The sequence below is a fragment of the Xyrauchen texanus genome, chromosome 21, assembly GCF_025860055.1.
Source record: "Xyrauchen texanus isolate HMW12.3.18 chromosome 21, RBS_HiC_50CHRs, whole genome shotgun sequence".
NCBI lineage: Eukaryota > Metazoa > Chordata > Actinopteri > Cypriniformes > Catostomidae > Xyrauchen > Xyrauchen texanus.
In genome coordinates, this window is record NC_068296.1 from 29,527,006 (window position 1) to 29,546,730 (window position 19,725).

At 38.2% G+C, this 19,725-nt stretch overlaps 1 protein-coding gene across 1 annotated transcript; it reads left to right on the top strand.

The window, feature by feature from the left end:
• Nucleotides 1–347: 347 nt before the first annotated feature.
• LOC127661878 (ubiquitin carboxyl-terminal hydrolase 8-like) lies at nucleotides 348–16,166 on the top strand. The gene is made up of 19 exons (XM_052152821.1): nucleotides 348–486; nucleotides 4,042–4,159; nucleotides 4,386–4,530; nucleotides 4,812–4,897; nucleotides 4,984–5,119; nucleotides 5,281–5,323; nucleotides 5,399–5,555; nucleotides 6,831–6,993; nucleotides 7,091–7,232; nucleotides 7,422–7,645; nucleotides 7,744–8,256; nucleotides 9,663–9,737; nucleotides 9,818–10,110; nucleotides 10,188–10,409; nucleotides 10,542–10,752; nucleotides 13,012–13,248; nucleotides 14,111–14,253; nucleotides 14,345–14,477; nucleotides 14,599–16,166. The coding sequence occupies exons 2-19, from the start codon at nucleotides 4,056–4,058 to the stop codon at nucleotides 14,755–14,757; spliced, it is 3,186 nt and encodes a 1,061-aa protein (XP_052008781.1). The 5' UTR covers nucleotides 348–486; nucleotides 4,042–4,055; the 3' UTR covers nucleotides 14,758–16,166.
• Nucleotides 16,167–19,725: the final 3,559 nt, after the last annotated feature.

The window sequence follows — 19,725 nt, forward strand, 5'->3', positions numbered from 1 at the left end:
ATGCGTGCGGAGTCACAAATCGGCTGATTAAAGTGCGCATTTCAGATCTCAACAACATATTTCATTTAGCAACGAATCATCCAAACTCGAATATCCCCAGTAATGTTTAAGTTCATTAGACTCAGATCTGAGTGTTACAAAAATACTCATACAAAATGTTTACAAAAACAATGAAAATGTCACAATTTGTGATGGGGTGATTAAAAGTTTAAGCACACAAAAGCGATGAACACCATATATATGTTTTTATGAATATCTATGATGAACACTCATTTCAAACGTGTTATGTGTTGATGTTGTGTTTTTGCGAAGTGTGTTTAAATAAAGCTTTCGTGATTTGAATCCATTGACTTCCGGATTTGATCGAGCAGTTTTCAGTGTGTTTATTATTACTCTGTTTAAACTTCACTTTACCGCCCTTATTTGTAATTTACTGTTGTTTCCAGTGTCTGTTCAGAGCGGATTTTATTTCAGCTGTGTGTTTGGGTGAGTTTAGATGGCTAAATGCGCTAATGCGAAGGAGATAAACACAATACAGTTACTGTATTGTTATGAATGTGGTCATCGTTGTCATCCGTCTGATTATTCTTTTATGTGTCTGATTGTTCTGTCATTAGTCTGATCTTTACTGTCATTGAACTTATCCTTCTGTTTTGGGTCTGATCTTTACTGTCATTAGTCCGATTCTTTTGTAATGGTCTGATCTTTGCTGTCATTAGTCCGATTCTTTTGTAATGGGTCTGATCTTTACTGTCATTAGTCCGATTCTTTTGTAATGGTCTGATCTTTGCTGTCATTATTCCGATTCTTTTGTAATGGGTCTGATCTTTACTGTCATTAGTCCGATTCTTTTGTAATGGGTCTGATCTTTGCTGTCATTAGTCCGATTCTTTTGTAATGGGTCTGATCTTTACTGTCATTAGTCCGATTCTTTTGTAATGGGTCTGATCTTTACTGTCATTAGTCCGATTCTTTTGTAATGGTCCGATTCTTCTGTTTTGGGTCTGATCTTTACTGTCATTAGTCCGATTCTTTTGTAATGGTCTGATCTTTACTGTCATTAGTCCGATTCTTCTGTTTTGGGTCTGATCTTTACTGTCATTAGTCCGATTCTTTTGTAATGGTCCGATTCTTTTGTTTTGGGTCTGATCTTTACTGTCATTAGTCCGATTCTTTTGTAATGGTCCGATTCTTTTGTTTTGGGTCTGATCTTTACTGTCATTAGTCCGATTCTTTTGTAATGGTCTGATCTTTACTGTCATTAGTCCGATTCTTTTGTAATGGTCTGATCTTTACTGTCATTAGTCCGATTCTTTTGTAATGAGTCTGATCTTTACTGTCATTAGTTCGATTCTTTTGTAATGGTCTGATCTTTACTGTCATTAGTCCGATTCTTTTGTAATGGTCTGATCTTTACTGTCATTAGTCCGATTCTTTTGTAATGGGTCTGATCTTTACTGTCATTAGTCCGATTCTTTTGTAATGGGTCTGATCTTTACTGTCATTAGTCCGATTCTTTTGTAATGGGTCTGATCTTTACTGTCATTAGTCCGATTCTTTTGTAATGGTCTGATCTTTACTGTCATTAGTCCGATTCTTTTGTAATGGGTCTGATCTTTACTGTCATTAGTCCGATTCTTTTGTAATGGGTCTGATCTTTACTGTCATTAGTCCGATTCTTTTGTAATGGGTCTGATCTTTACTGTCATTAGTCCGATTCTTTTGTAATGGTCTGATCTTTACTGTCATTAGTCCGATTCTTTTGTAATGGGTCTGATCTTTACTGTCATTAGTCCGATTCTTTTGTAATGGTCTGATCTTTACTGTCATTAGTCCGATTCTTCTGTTTTGGGTCTGATCTTTACTGTCATTAGTCCGATTCTTTTGTAATGGGTCTGATCTTTACTGTCATTAGTCCGATTCTTTTGTAATGGTCTGATCTTTACTGTCATTAGTCCGATTCTTTTGTAATGTGTCTGATCTTTACTGTCATTAGTCCGATTCTTTTGTAATGGTCTGATCTTTACTGTCATTAGTCCGATTCTTTTGTAATGGTCTGATCTTTACTGTCATTAGTCCGATTCTTCTGTTTTGGGTCTGATCTTTACTGTCATTAGTCCGATTCTTTTGTAATGGTCTGATCTTTACTGTCATTAGTCCGATTCTTTTGTAATGGGTCTGATCTTTACTGTCATTAGTCCGATTCTTTTGTAATGGTCTGATCTTTACTGTCATTAGTCCGATTCTTTTGTAATGGTCTGATCTTTACTGTCATTAGTCCGATTCTTCTGTTTTGGGTCTGATCTTTACTGTCATTAGTCCGATTCTTTTGTAATGGTCTGATCTTTACTGTCATTAGTCCGATTCTTTTGTAATGGTCTGATCTTTACTGTCATTAGTCCGATTCTTCTGTTTTGGGTCTGATCTTTACTGTCATTAGTCCGATTCTTTTGTAATGGTCTGATCTTTACTGTCATTAGTCCGATTCTTCTGTTTTGGGTCTGATCTTTACTGTCATTAGTCCGATTCTTTTGTAATGGTCTGATCTTTACTGTCATTAGTCCGATTCTTTTGTAATGGTCTGATCTTTACTGTCATTAGTCCGATTCTTTTGTAATGGTCTGATCTTTACTGTCATTAGTCCGATTCTTTTGTAATGGTCTGATCTTTACTGTCATTAGTCCGATTCTTTTGTAATGGTCTGATCTTTACTGTCATTAGTCCGATTCTTCTGTTTTGGGTCTGATCTTTACTGTCATTAGTCCGATTCTTTTGTAATGGTCTGATCTTTACTGTCATTAGTCCGATTCTTTTGTTTTGGGTCTGATCTTTACTGTCATTAGTCCGATTCTTTTGTAATGGTCTGATCTTTACTGTCATTAGTCCGATTCTTTTGTAATGGTCTGATCTTTACTGTCATTAGTCCGATTCTTTTGTTTTGGGTCTGATCTTTACTGTCATTAGTCCGATTCATTTGTAATGGTCTGATCTTTACTGTCATTAGTCCGATTCTTTTGTTTTGGGTCTGATCTTTACTGTCATTAGTCCGATTCATTTGTAATGGTCTGATCTTTACTGTCATTAGTCCGATTCTTTTGTTTTGGGTCTGATCTTTACTGTCATTAGTCCGATTCTTTTGTAATGGTCTGATCTTTACTGTCATTAGTCCGATTCTTTTGTTTTGGGTCTGATCTTTACTGTCATTAGTCCGATTCATTTGTAATGGTCTGATCTTTACTGTCATTAGTCCGATTCTTTTGTTTTGGGTCTGATCTTTACTGTCATTAGTCCGATTCATTTGTAATGGTCTGATCTTTACTGTCATTAGTCCGATTCTTTTGTTTTGGGTCTGATCTTTACTGTCGTTGATCTTATCCTTCTGTTATGGGTCTGATCTTTACTGTCATCAATCATATTATTCTTACATCAGTCTGATTCTTCTGTTATGGGTCTGATCTTTATTATCTTAGGTCTGAATAATGCATCATGGCTCTAGTTATTCTGTCATGGGTCTAATGGATAGTTCTGTAATAGGTCTAATTCTTCTGGTATGGGTCTGATCTTTACTCTCATGGATCTGGTTATTCTGTCATCATTCATCTATTTCTTCCATGCATCTAATTATATAGTTATTAGTCTGATTATTCAGAATGCGGTCTGATTCTTCTTTTATGGGCATGCCCAGATGGAATCAGCATGTGCAGAACTGTCATTGCCCAACCCTTGCATATTTATTTCAAAATTTTTTGCTGTTGTTGATAATGTCATGCTGCTTTCAGCTACCATTAAGACTATAGTACCCTCAACTTCTTTTAATACATTTACTATGTTTGAATCCCTTCCTCCAAATTCCACAGACTTTCCCTAATAATCGGGACAGAAAATGAAAGTCCTTGGATTACATCTGGGCCTGGTTATGGATCTTAACTATCATCAATCTGATTTATTCTGTTATAGCTTTAAACTCAATCTGTTGAGGGTATCGTGTATTATGTTAACAATATGACTATTCAGTGAATACGAATGTGAATGGTTTTGTAGGAATATGAGCTGAAATGCCGTCTGTGTCCACTCGAGTGAAGGATTTGTATCTGTCCACATCACTGGGGGATTTGAACAAGAAGGCAGAAGTCAAACCAGACAAAATCAGTACCAGAAAGTAAGACAAACACACATATACTCACACGGCTATAGAGGAAGCACAGACTGATGTTAGTGTTCAGTATGGGGAGGAATGTCACAGGGGTCCAATCAACAACTGCTGCCATTGTCACTGATGCTATAGTTAAATATTTGGCATTAATGTTGTTTTGATCATTAAGTACAATGTCTTTTAGCGGTTAGAAGTTTTCTAGATTGTGGTTAAACTGTCACGTGTGTTTCAGCTATGTCCAGAGTGCGTGTAAGATCTTCAAGGCGGCTGAGGAGTGTCGGCTGGACTGTGATGAGGAGAAAGCTTATGTGCTGTACATGAAGTATCTGACTGTTTATGACTTCATCAAGAAAAGACCGGACTTCAAACAGCAGCAGGTACAGCTGGTAGTGCATTCTGGGAGTAGCATCTGTGACAGCTTTAAATGGAATGATAGAGACATAAAGGAAGAGATTCTTGCATTATCTGACTATTAATATGGTCATGAATTTCATGTCTATTTGTGTTTGTAATAATGTACTGATGGTGTCATCTCAAATCTTAAAGGAATGTGTGCTCAGATGTGAACATGTCAGCATCCTGAAATGCAACATATTTGGTACAGTAAAGGGATCTGCATTTGTTCTGTTAGTAACTCCTCTCATTTGTATTTTTTCAGGAATTCTTCCTGTCTATGCTGGGACCAACTAGCTTTAAAAAAGCTATAGAGGAAGCAGAGAAACTTGCAGAGAGTCTAAAGCTCCGGTCAGTATTATACACACACAAACACATACACTGTTCCTCCGCTATCTGAAAATCACTCTCACCGCTGTGTTCTGTTTTTCTCTCAGGTACGAGGAAGTGGAAGTGCGCAAAAAGCTTGAAGAAAAAGAGAGAAAAGAGGAAAAGAGTCAAAGAGAAGAAAGGGCAGAGAAAGATGGACGTATTTCACCCAGACTACCATCAGAAAAGAAGGAAAATAAGAAGGTGCTTCTTTTGATTCAGTAGTTTAACTAGCATCTGGCACTCAAACAGCTGAATGGGTCAATGTTCAAAGTTTCTTGGCACAATGATGTTTTAATATAGTTTGTTAATGATTTGTATTGTTATATCATGGCTGCAGAGTAAAGGTCTGTGTTCTACTGCAGGTTAAAGAAGAACCCAATAACAGTAAGAGCAGATGTGATAAAGGTACTGCGAGTTCAGTTGGATTTTTCATGTTGCTCTTTGTTTTGTTTTATTTAACAACATCTCTCTCTCTCTCAGGCAGTATCAGTGCAGAGGGTTTATTTCATTTGATGAAGGACCCCAGTATCAGTGTGCTGGTGATGGATGCCCGGAGCAGACAGGACTTTGAGGAGTCACAGATGTGTGTCCCATCTCAGATGTGTATCAGTGTACCTGAGGAGGCCATCAGCCCAGGGTAACACCCGCACAGATGTGCATACCTGAAACAAAGGCATTAGTATAGATTATTTTGTTGTCAATATAAAAGTAAGCCCTATTAATTTTCTTAATCTTAACGATAATGATTAAAAACATCTTGATGAGCTCTTTTTTTTGTCCTAATTTGGTCAAGGTGCACAGTGTGGTTGAGTTTGCACCCTTCTTGCCTGCAAGAAAGAATAGAGATGTCTGATTCGCAAACTAATCATTCATTAAAAAACTGGTTCCTTTATTTCTATAGCCTGAATCCACTAATATGAATCAAAATGAGAGTTGGAAAGTCCAAATACACATTTAATAAATATATTTTTTAGACTGTTTCAGTTAATTAGGTCAGACCACCAATTGAAACCAGTATGTTTCAAATAGTTTTATAAAAATGTATATGTAGGTAAATATAGTTGTATATTATTATTTGTTGTTTCTGATTGAAAAAAAATCTCCCTTTTTTAAGTCATTTTAGAACAAATACATAAATGTTGAGAAATAAATATTATATGAAAATTGTCTCTCATCATTTACTCGCGCTCATGCCGTCCCAGATGTGTATGACTTTGTTTCTTCTGCAGAACACAAAAAAGGTCCGTATAATAAAGTGAATGGTGACCAGAAATTTGAATCTTCAAAAATCAAATAATGGCAGCATAAAAGTAATCCATGAATCTCCAGTGGTTAAATCCATGTTTTCTAAAGTGATATGATAGGTGTTGGTGAGAAACAGATCAACGTTTAACTTTGTTTCTCTTTAAATCTCCACCTTTGACCAACCCTGACCGGTAGGTTGGAGATATGCATGAACAATGTGATTTGCCAAAAAACAAAATAAGAAGAATGTGAAAATGAAAAAGAAAGTGAAGATTGATAATGACTTAAATTTTGATCTGTTTCTCACCCACACCTATCATAATGCTTCTGAAGACATTGATTTAACCACTGGAATCATCTGGATTACTTTTATGCTGCATGATGTGATTTCTGGAGATTCAAAGTTCTGGTCACCATTCACTTGCATTGTATGGACCAACAAAGCTGAAATATTCTTCTAAAAATCTACATTTTTGTTCTGCAGAAGAAAGAAAGCCATACACATTTGGGATGGTATGTGTATGAGTAAATGATGAGACAATTAAACATTTTTGGTGAACAATACCTTCAACTTGACACAGGAAACCCACAGTACTCTTCTCACATTTGAATATTCAAATGAATATTATGTACTTCTCAAACTGTAATGCACTATGCTAATTATCAGGGTGACAGTGAACCAGATTGAGGGGAAGCTACCTGCAGCGTCGCTTTGCGAGTGGAAACGTCGAGGGTTTGTGGATTACCTTATTCTGTTGGACTGGTTCAGCAGCGTCTCTGATCTCAAACTGGGCACCACATTGCAGAGCCTTAAGGATGCTCTCTTTAAGGTAACTTTCGGTCATTGTGTAATAATGACATCGACATAAAACATATGTTTGTGTGTTTTATGGCTGTGTGTGTTAATGTAATTGTGTTTTTGTGCAGTGGGACAGCAGTACTATCCTGCGCAGTGAGCCGTTGGTGCTAGAGGGAGGATATGATAACTGGCTGCTCTTTTACCCCATGTACACCAGCAACGCTAAAGTCAAACCACCCAGACAGCAGATGGCCAGCACACTGCCACAACGTTAGTATCACAAACAGATTGATATACGGAGTTGTGGTAGCGGATTAGCTCTTAACGGTTCGGGGTTAGGTTTAATGGAGTAGTCGGTCGGGCAGGATGGAGTTTAGGCTGTACATTTTGGGTGATATAGAGTGATTCACTGTAACTCCGATTTGATCAATAAACGTTTCTGTTGTTGTGTGATTTCAGTAAATTTCACATACCCTTCACTGGAAGAGCCCAAACCTGTGATTGTGCATGAAGAGCCTGCAGCTCCAGTGCAGCTCAATGGAGAGCGCACAACTTTGTACAAGGAACCCACAACAGATTACCCTGCAAACACACAAACACACACACCACTGCCACAGCCTGCTCCCCCCACAAGCATAGACACTGTAACACCGCCCTCCGCCTCGCCCAGACACACTCCACAGGTAGGTTTTAGCAGCACTACACACACACACACACACACCTTAACACATGAGAATTCACATAAATACCCATTGAACACTTCAACCATCTCTGCACACAGATCGATCGCTCTAAGAAACCACCAGTGAAACTGTCTAGTGCAAAGGTCAGTGATAAGCCTGCAGTGAACGATATCCCTGCGGAACACAATGGACCGATGATGCCCGACCGCTCCATCAAACCCAACCTGGACCCATCCAAAGCTCTGAGCGAGGAGGAACGCAGGGAGATCCAAGCTGAGACCCTCAGTCTGATGGAGAAGGCTCGTAAAGAACAGGAACAACGCAAGCGAGCTCAGGAGGAGATGAGAGAGGGAGAACAGCGAGCCAGAGAAGAGAAGGAACACAGAGAGACAGAGGAAAGACGACAGAGAGAAGAGAACGAGAAAAAGGAAGAGGAGAAACAGCAGGAGAGAAAGAAACTGGAGCGAAAGACTGCAGAAGAGGAGGATCATGGAGAAACCGAGAGAGACGAGAAGAGCAGAAAAGTGCAAAAGGACATTGCACTGGATGCACAGATGAAGAGCATGTCACTGGATTCACACGTACATTTCAGCACTGTGAACGACAACAAGGTGAGTGTCTTCATCATCATCATCATCATCACACACTTCACCAGCATCAGAATGGGACTGGGCTTTGATAATCTGGGGTAGACTGAAATATTGAGATTTGGGTGATATTATATTTAGTTTAGAGTGTTTTAAGTGAGATATAATTTTTGATTATATTATGTTTAGGGTGATGTATTGAAATTATAGGTTGTAATTTATTGATGTAATATTGAGTTTATCATGTATCGGGTGATATATGGAGTTTTAGATATTGAGTTTAGGTTGTTTAGCATGAAAAATTGAAATTAGGGTGTTATATTGAGTTTAGGGTGTTTAGGATGATATATTGAAATTAGGGTGCTATATTGAATTTAGGGTGTTTAGGGTGATATATTAAGTTTAGGATAATATATTGAAGGTGATATTATGTTTAGGATGATATATTGAAATTAGGGTGCTATATTGAGTGTAGGGTGTTTAGGGTGATATATTAAGTTTAGGATAATATATTGAAGGTGATATTATGTTTAGGATGATATATTGAAATTAGGGTGCTATATTGAGTGTAGGGTGTTTAGGGTGATATATTAAGTTTAGGATAATATATTGAAGGTGATATTATGTTTAGGGTGATGTATTGAATTTAGAGTGCTATATTAAGTTTAGGATGATATATTGAAATTAGGGTGCTGTTTAGGGTGCTGTATTGAGTGTAGTGTGTTTAGGGTGATATATTAAGTTTAGACAGATATATTGAAGTTGATATTATGTTTTGGATGGTATATTGAAATTAGGGTGCTGTTTAGGGTGCTATATTGAGTGTAGGGTGTTTAGGATGATATATTGAATTTAGGGTCCTATATAGGGTTTGGGGTGCTATATTGAGTGTAGGGTGATATATTGAAGGTAATATTATGTTTAGGGTGATATATTGATTTTAGGCTGATACATGGAGTTCAGGGCTATATATTTAGTTTATGCTGATATATTAAAATTATGTTGCTATATTGAGTTTAATGTGATACTTTGAGTTTAGAGTGTTTAGGGTGATATTCTAGTTTGGGGTTTAGTGTTTTCAGCAATGACTGAAACTACTATTTGTAGACTGATATATTGAGATTGATATTATATTTAGGTTGTATAAGGAAATATTATTTTTAAGATGAGGGTGTATAGGGTCATGTGATATTGAGTTAAGGATGAAGTATTGAATTTAGGGTGATGTTTGTAGTTTAGGGGTCAATGGTGTTCAGTACTGTAAGTGATATGCGTGACATCATTACTTACTTTAGTAGCAACATAAAGGACCTGGCTTTGCTTTTGAGCAGAATGTGAAGTGTGTGTGTGTGTGTGTGTGTGTGTGTGTGTGTGTGTGTGTGTGTGTGTGTGTGTGTGTGTGTGTGTGTGTGTGTGTGCGTGTGTTGCAGAGGGAGCTTCTGACACGAGCACGCAGTGAGGAAATGGGCCGAACTGTACCTGGGTTACCTGATGGCTGGATGAAGGTAAGAGGAAACAGCAGCAGCAGCAGCAGTATTGTGTCTTCAGTGTGTCGTTTCTCACTCTGGGCCATTTGTTTGTGCAGTTTCTTGATACTGTGACGGGCACCTATAGATATTACCACTCGCCCACCAACCGCGTGCATCTCTACCCTCCAGAGGTCAACACACCTCAAATCCCACCCAGCACACTTTCCACACCCAAAGCCAAGCCGCCACAACCTGCAGAGACTGAGAAAGAGAAAGAACATGAGCGGGAGAGAGAGAGGGAGCAGTCCAAACTGAAACGATCATACTCGTCTCCTGATATCAGTCAGGAGCTCAATGCAGAAACAAGCAGGAAACCTGCAGCTGTACCTGCATTTAACAGAGAAAACAAGTATGTACACATACACAAACACACACATATTCATTCTAATACACATTTGTTTACACACATACTTTTTTGTATCGCAGGCCTCTGACTGCAGCCACATATGCTAAGGTCGAGATTGCACGCCCGTCTGCGGCTAAGATCCGGAATTTAAATCCAGTGTTTGGGGGTCAGGGCCCATTATTAACAGGCCTTCGTAACCTCGGCAACACCTGCTACATGAACTCCATCCTTCAGTGCCTGTGTAACACTGTTGCCATGGCAGAATATTTCACCAGGAATTACTATCAAGAGGACATTAATCGGTATTACAGTCCACCCCAACAAACACACAACACTTTAAATAACTTGTCACTCTGATTGAATGATCAAATGTAGGCTGTTGCGGTCTGAAGAGAAAGGAAAGGAACATGATGTGTGTATATGTGTGTTTTTAGGGCAAATATTCTGGGTCATAAAGGTGAGGTGGCTGAGGAGTTCAGTGTCATTATGAAGGCGCTGTGGTCGGGACAGTACAAATGCATCAGCCCGCAGGATTTTAAAGGCACCATCTGTAAAATCAACAACCGCTTTTCAAGCTACGAGCATCAAGATTCACAGGAACTGCTGTTGTTCCTCATGGACGGACTGCATGAAGATCTCAATAAGGTTTGTATCACACTAAAGGCCTTATCACACTGAATTTTTTACATGAAAAACATGAACAACACATTTTTAAATGAGATATAGATACACCACACTGTTGCTTTCAAAAAAACAATTTATGTGCTTATGAATTATTTTTATCAGACTATGATTGTAATTCATTCTAATGTAAAGTATTCAGCTCGAAATGTCTCAAACTGTATGTGCAGGGTGTTAACCAAAGTTAACAGTTTTTTTTTGAGCAACAGCATACTGATGTTGTTTTTTGATTTTGCATTGATGTTATAGTCGAGCACCTGAACGAACTGTTTTTTTTTAAAAATGTTTTGGCTTCATATGGTATGAAAATAAATGCCTTTCTGTGAACTCTTTCATGCCGTGTCGGAATATATAATCAAGTTTTTTTTTAAATATATTTGGAGGCTGGGGGAGCCTGGGAATCTCAGCGAGTATTGACACTGATCACCACCACTGGAGTTGCGAGTTTGAATCCAGGGCGTGCTGAGTGACTCCAGCCAGGTCTCCTAAGCAACCAAATTGACCCGGTTTCTAGGGAGGGTAGAGTCACATGGGGTAACCTCCTCGTGGTTGCGATTAGTGGTTCTCGCCCTCAATGCGGCACGTGGTAAGTTGTGCGTAGATCGCGGAGAGTAGCATGAGCCTCCACATGCTGTGGGTCTCCGCAGTGTCATGCACAATGAGCCACATGATAACATGAGCAGATTGACTGTTTCAGAAGTGGAGGCAACTGAGACTTGTCCTCCGCCACCCGGACTGAGGTGAGTAACCGCGCCACCACTAGGACCTACTAAGCAGTGGGAATTGTGCATTCCAAATTGGGAGGAAAAATAGGCTAAAAAAAAAAATATATATATATATATATATATATACCTTCATGCTGTTAAGTCGAATCTGTATTGGTACAAACAGATCTTAATATTCAGGTTACAGAAACTAGCTTTAAATTCCCCCTAAACTGTCTGGTGGATTTCTTTGATCTGTTGACATGTTTCCTTAAAAAATACCCAATAAGCTTTCGAATTTCATCACATCCCAGCAAAGCCACACACACATTTATACCCCCTTTCCACCGTGCTGTTTCTCATGCCAGTGCCGGTGTTACTTTGGGGAACATTTGAAAAGTGATCTCAATACAGAGTTCAACTGCTTTTCCAATGACTTGAGAACCCAACAATAATCAAACTGACTACATTACCACATAACCAGCCTACAAACACACACAACGAATCTCTGTGTTTGCTTACAACAAGGTTGGAGACATTGTTCAAGTCCAATACAGATGAATGAGATCCAAGCAAGTAAAACATCACACTACATTAATGTTTTGAATCACAATACACTAAACCGAAAGTATAAAAAACACTTACTTTTGCTGTATATCCCAAGAGACCTCTGAAACGCCTTCATTAAAAATAAGAATAAACTCCAGCCACTTTCTTTACATCCAACTCCCACGTTCCATTTAGAAGTGATCAACCCTACGCCCTATTCCCTTCCAAGACAATTACCCTCCACTGTTAGAGCTTCAGATGGCTAAAAAGTGATTACTGTCATTCACAACTCATTTTTTATGTCATTCTTAGTGGAAATGCTGTGTGGAACAACCCTACAGCATGGATTGTGTTCCCTTCTAAGTGCTCTGTGAAGGCACCATCTGCACTGGTTAGAACACAAAAAGATGCACTGATCAGATGTAGGGGGAGGGTGTGTATTCAGTCTAAAAAGCATTTGAAGTTCCTCAGCATCTTTGTGATGTCAAGAATTTTGGGTCTTTTTTTAGCCAGAGGAGAGAGACTACAGATTTCAAATCTGCTGATAGCTAATGTTGTCAATATTTATGGTAAATGGTAAATGGTTTGCACTTTAACCTTAGAGAGGTTACCAAAGCGCTTTACACTGTGTCTTATTCACACATCAATGGCCGAAGAGCTGCCATGCAAAGCACTAGCCTGCCATTGGGAGCAACTTGGGGTTCAGTCTCTTGCCCAAGGACACTTCGGCATATGGAGTCATGTGGGTCGGGAATCAAACCACCAACCCTGCGATTAGTGGCCAACCCGCTCTACCACCTGAGCCACAGCCGCCACATTTATAAGTAAACTATCATACAGATGACCTTAAAGCTAGTAGACATGGACTTAAAGTAACTTTTATTTTGATTTCATGGGGCCTTTAAAAGTTCTGACTCTGAGAAACATGAGATTTGCGACCACAGTAATAATTAATATTTTTCTCTCTCAGGCGAACAAACGCAGAGGTTATAACGAAGAAGACATCGATCATCTGGACGATGTGAGCGCTGCGGAACTGGCCTGGTCTAAACACAAGCTACTGAACGAGTCCATCATCGTTGCTCTGTTTCAGGGCCAATTTAAATCCACAGTTCAGTGCATGAGCTGCCAACACATGTCACGTACATTTGAGACCTTCATGTACCTCACGCTGGAGATGACGTCCAGCAGCAAGTGCTCTCTACAGGTCAACCACACTCTCATGTTCACACATACACACACAGGGTTAAGGTTACTCTACGCAAATACATGATGCAGACGCTTCTAGTTACACAAGCTCGATTTCGTGCATAGTTGCGTTCCAAAATGTGTCAAACTGCAATGTATTGCATTCTCAATGTTGTCACAAGGGCCACTATAGCGGACGATAGGGATGGCCAATTTGTTTTATTGTAGTCGAGTACTCTAATCCACAAACAAAAGAGTAATCGATTAAAAGAATAATATGCATTAATAAACATTTGCACTCACCCTGAGTTTATAAACATAAACCATTACTGAGAGCATTAGGAAAACGCACATATATAATGCATATAAAACATATATAAAATCTACACAAAGCCCATCACATTTTTAACATTTCACATGTTATTATTCAGAAAAAAACTGTTAAAGTTGTTTTCTCTGCCCGTGTAAAGATGGCAGAGGAACACAAACACAAATACTGGTCTGATAAGCTTCTGAGTTTCTCGTACTGCTTCGCGGTTTCTGTCCACCATAAAAGCAGATTCTCGTCCTTTGGTTTGCATGCCTCCAACAAGGACCAAATATCAATGGAGTAGGTTTCAATAAGTGTCAAAATATCTTCTTCTCTTAACAACTCGATGGCACACATTCACACCACACCTCAGTGGACTCAATTGTAACCGCGAGATTTGGTGAGAGAGTCGGATGGAAAGCACAGTATTCAGCGCTGCTCACGGCAGGCAAATGTGCAAAGAAAATTCATTTCTGATATTCGAGTAGTGTTTTTAATAGTCGACTGGCTGGTGCAGAATGAACAATTGGCCTAAGATTGCTCATGACTGTTGTTTTGTCTGTTTGTACAGGATTGCTTAAAGCTGTTTTCGAAGGAGGAGCGTTTGACGGACAGTAACCGGTTCTACTGCCGACACTGCAAAACACACAGAGACGCCATCAAGAAAATGCAGATCTGGAAACTTCCACCAATTTTGCTAGTGCACTTGAAACGGTATGTGAATTCTTCACTGTCTTAATTCAGAGGTTTTTTATCCCTGTATGTAAGTACAGAAACAAGAAATGTGTTGTTGTGTGTTTATAAGATTTAAATACGACGGCCGGTGGCGAGAAAAGCTCCAGACATTGGTTGATTTTCCGCTGGATAATCTGGACCTATCGCAGTATGTCATTGGGCCCAAAAACAACCTGAAGAAATACAACCTGTACGCTGTGTCTGTGAGTACAACACATCGAACCCATGACCTTGGCTTTGTTAGTGTGAAGCTACAGAATCCAATTCAACATGCATCATATTCAGACTGCTCTGCAATTGTGGTTTATGTTTTTCTCTCTCTAGAATCATTATGGCGGGCTGGACGGTGGTCATTACACAGCATACTGTAAGAACCCGCTGAAGCAGCGCTGGCACAAGTTTGATGATCACGAGGTGTCTGACATCTCCGCCTCCTCCGTCCGCACAGCAGCGGCTTACATCTTCTTTTACTCCTCCTTTTGAGGGAAACAAACCGGTCGTCACCATGGTGACCAGAGGTGATTGACGCATGTTTGAATTGCAACTGCGTGAGGACTCGCAGAAACTTCTGTTAAGGGAACATGTCTCTCTCTCTCTCTCTCTCTCTCTCTCTCTCTCTCTCTCTCTCTCCCTCTCCCTCTCTCGCGCTCTCTCTCTCTCAGTGGTTGGTACCGCAGTGTCCTTTCTGTAGGACTGTAGCGAGGTGTGAACACAGACTCAGGTCTCACTCGCACATAAGAGTGTCTTTCTGCTTCCTAAACTCATGGCTGGACTGGTCATTAAGCAGGACCAGTATGCGATTTATACGTCTATACACACACACACTATAATCCAAACAGCTCATCAGGCATGCACACATGTTTTATTTATTTAAATAGTGACCAAATATTTCCTGCAAAAATGCAGTACGTGTCTCTGGCCAGGTGTTGCCGGATCCGAAGTAAACAACAAGACTCTCGATAAGAAACAACTAAAATCCCATCATCACAACTAAGGGTTTGTTTCTGACATTCTCATATAAACATTTATCATATGACATTACTCAGAAACCAACTTAATCGCAGTCACAATAGAGCTGTTATGGTTGTAGTCCAAAAACCAGGAAGGGAATTGGAATTTTTGAGCCATAGATTTCCTTTGGGTTTTCATATGGGATTTAATTATGCCAGTTTTGTATTTATAAGTAAAATAAGGTCTGTGGTAAACATTGTTAAAAGTACTTGGATGTTTTGTTCTACAAAATATATTACACACAGTCATACCTCAAATGATAATTTTGAAGCCACCGTGTTTTTTAACTTGTTAACAAGTTGCTAGAGAGAACTACAATGGTTTTACATTTCGTCAGGTACATGTACTCACATGCTTGTGGTATTTGTAGTCCTTATCTAGCAAGATGCATATTTTAAAAACATGGTAGCTTTAAAATAAACATTTGAGGGATGATTGTTTGTCATTTATGTTGTACATCCAAACATCCCAGTATATTTAAGTAATTTATACTACAGACCTCATTTCACTCATAAATTATAAAAACCCATTGGAAAATCCAGAGGGAACCCATGGTGAATTAGACTTCAGGGTTCGCCAAAAAATGTAGGTCATGGCTGAACAGCTCTAATCACACACATACTTAACTGCAGTTAAAATGTAATTATGTTAAGGAGTAAAGTACACCTGTGGGCCCAATCCTATAGTTTTCATTGGTCTTTAGGAGAGTCAAAGGTGAATCTCATAAAGGAGTTGTCCAGAAGTCCAGATCAGATTTCACCCTTAAAGGGACAGTTCACCCAAAAATGAAAATTCTCCCATAATTTACTCAACCTCATACCATCCCAGATGTGTATGACTTTGTTTCTTCTGCTGTACACAAATGAAGATTTTTAGAAGAATATCTCAGCTCTGTAGGTCCAGACAATGCAAGTGAATGGTGACCAGAACTTTGAAGCTCCAAAAAGAACTATGGCAGCATAAAAGTATTCCATAAGGCTCCAGTGGTTTAATCCATGTCTTCAGAAGTGATATGATAGATGTGGGAGAGAAACGGATCAATATTTAAGTCCTTTTTTACTAGGTGGCGATATGTACAAAGAATGTGAATCACCAAAAACAAAAGAAGAATGTGAAGAAGAGTGAAAGTGGAGATTTTTTATTATTATTTTGTTTCTCACCCACACTTATCATATCATGCATTAAACCACTGGAGTCTTATGGAATACTTTTATGCTGCCTTTGTTCTTTTTGGAGCTTCAAAGTTCTGGTCACCATTCACTTGCATTGTATAAACCTACAAAGCTGAAATATTCTTCAGAAATCTTAATTTGTGTTCAGCAGAATAAATAAATTCATACACATCTGGGATGACATGAGGGTGAGAAAATTATGAGAATTTTCATTTTTTAGCTAATGAAAAGAACCTTAAGAACCCTTTACAAGTATTTGCATTGTGTTATTTTCATAATTCATTATATTAACGATTTAATGATGCATCTGCATGTGATAATTTAGATTTTTTTAAATTATATTACAGTAAAAAATTCTATGATTTAAATGAGCAGTAAAGGCAGCGCAACAAGTTTTATAAATACTTAACAAATGAAATCAATGTATTTTTTGCATAATGTTAATAAGAATGTCATTCTTTTCAATTATGATAATGAGATTTTTGGGAGACAGTGTGCTTATTTGTCATGAAAATAATGTTACAATGCAAAAAATCTTAATGGTCCTAAAAACTGGCTTTTTTCTATAATGAAAATATATAATTTACTCAAAACATAATTTCTCTTTTTTTTTTTATTATGGGGTGAAATAGGAGATGTTGACAGCTTTTGTGAGATTCACCCAGGAAGTTGAGGTGTGCTTTACAGACTAATGACAACAACATTAGGCCTAACTCTCATTGGACAACTTTATAGGAAATAATATCATTCATTATACTGAATTAATTTCCGACTAATGTCAGAGTTGATTCAATTAGAATTAGTATTAGTAAGTTAGAACACTTAATAAGGGTGTTTTTGATTATCTACTCAAACTGTGACACAGAGCTCTTGCTCGCTCTCTCTCTACTAATATTACTCTGAATTAAAGCTGCTTTGTCATCACTAAATTTGCAAATATAAAATAAAATTCTGCCTTTATCATACCAATCTTTTTTTCAACATGGTCTTATTCCTATATTATACACTTGTTGGGGAATAGGTTTTGTATAAAAGCAATTTTACAGGCTTTTAAAGCTTATCTAGGGAAGTTTGCAAGTTTGATGGGGATTTTGTTTACTCCCTGTAAATAGCCTCAGCCTTATCAAGGTTTTTCTTTTAACACATTTCAGTTTAATTGTTTTCTTCAAAAAATCAACAATATAGAGTCAATGGCCGCACTGGTCTTTAATGTTTAGATTCAAGGCAAGGTATGCAATCCTGGAGATGCCTTCACTTCTTAAATAAAAACATGGCCATAAATTGTAACAATTCTTTGCAGACAGCAATTAAACAATTTTTTTTTTGCTTTCAACAACAAGATAGCAAGGCTGGACTTGACTAGTACTTTGATGGGAATATTTATGTTCACATTTGTGGTCACATTAAAAATAACAGAGATAAAAAGGCTAAGTCACCTACCGCCAGAAGTCAAGCAGGGCAAGACTGGGTTGGTAGCTACTTAGATGGGAGACTACCTGTGATTTCAGTGGACATAGTATAAAGAGCATAATCAAACTTAATTAAAATAAAACATAATACTTGTAATCACCTACAGCCAAAAGCTCTCTCATGAGTTTAATATCTGATGAATGATTGTTCATTGATTGAATGATTGTTCATGATCATTCATGTTGAGGAGGGATTTGGGCCAGTGTTTATATGTGTATCTCAATAACGTCTGCATTATTCAAGGTTCTGTGTACCTGGAGTAACTTGAGGTTAAGTGCCTTAAATAACAGCATAATGGTGACAGTTCATGGGTCAGTGGTGTTTGAACTAGGATGTAATGGTTGCTTTGACCTATTTGATTAACCAATTAATCATTGACAATTTCTTTGACAGATGCTATCATTTCAAATATCATAATTTTACAATAAGCAGCTATTTAAATTGATGGGTTTATCATGTAGGGCCTATGCCAGTACATTCAGTATGATGATGACAACAATCTAAACACGGATCACCTCCATATATCAGAACAGATTAACCCTCGTGTTCATCACCTTTTGTGTTCCTGCTCAAAAATGACCGGCCCACTAAGATTGTTAATAAATCTCTTATATTGCAAAATTTCCCAAAGGTATTGTATTAAATCTTTTTGTCAACTTCTCATTTAGTAAATATGACAGGTTTTATACTTATTTTTTGATAATTTTTTTTTTTTTATTGATGGAAGAATTTATTGAACTGAGCTCATACCGGACTAGTGGGGGCACTTCCTGCGGAATAGAATACACTATAATTATGTAATTGATTAACCACTGCCGCTCACTGGATGCTTTTTGTTTTTGGCACCATTTAGAGTAAATTCTAGAGACTGTTGTGTGTGAAAATCCCCAAAGATCAGCAGTTACACAAATACTCAAACCAGCCCATCTGGCACCAACAATCATGCCACAGTCGAAATCACTGAAATCACATTGTAAACTTTAACTGAAGCTCCTGACTCATATCTGCATGATTTTATGCACTGCTGCCACACGATTGGCTGATTAGATAACCACATGGCATGATTGTTGGTGCCAGATGGGCTGGTTTGAGTATTTGTGTAACTGCTGATCTTCGGGGAATTTTACACACAGTCTCTAGAATTCCAATGGTGCCAAAAACAAAAAACATCCAGTGAGCGACAATTCTGTGGACAGAAATCCTCCACAGAGAATGGCCAGACTGGTTTGAACTTAAAGTCTACGGCAACTGTATAATTGTAGTGAGAAAAATGTAATCTCATAATGCTATTCTGAGCAGGTGGTTTTAATGTGATGGCTGATCAGTGTATAATAAACAGAAGTGTCTTTTTGTCACATTTTTCCTCATTACTTCCCGAAACATTCATATAACATAGACAATGACATATCGTAACTTACAGCTGACTATCCTGATTCAAAAGAGCCCAAACACAACACAAGTAGATCTTGAGATATTCCTCAAAGTGTACATTTGTGTGTGTGCACAAACACACATCCACATATGTGCTCATCTTAAGGTTTGTGATGCTCCTGAACACTTAATAATTCTGTATTTTGTAGTCTAATCGCTGGTCACTTTAGACCGGGAACACCACAGGTGTAACAATGTGAAATAAACCAATAAACTTCCAAGTAGATGAAATAAACTAGTTTTCATGAAAAAAAAATTAAAATACAATTCATCGGTCAGTTTTGACGATCACAATATAAGGGTTAAAGACGCCAACAGTAAAAGAGGACTACCGCAGTGACAAGAAAGCACATCAGATGATTTTCTC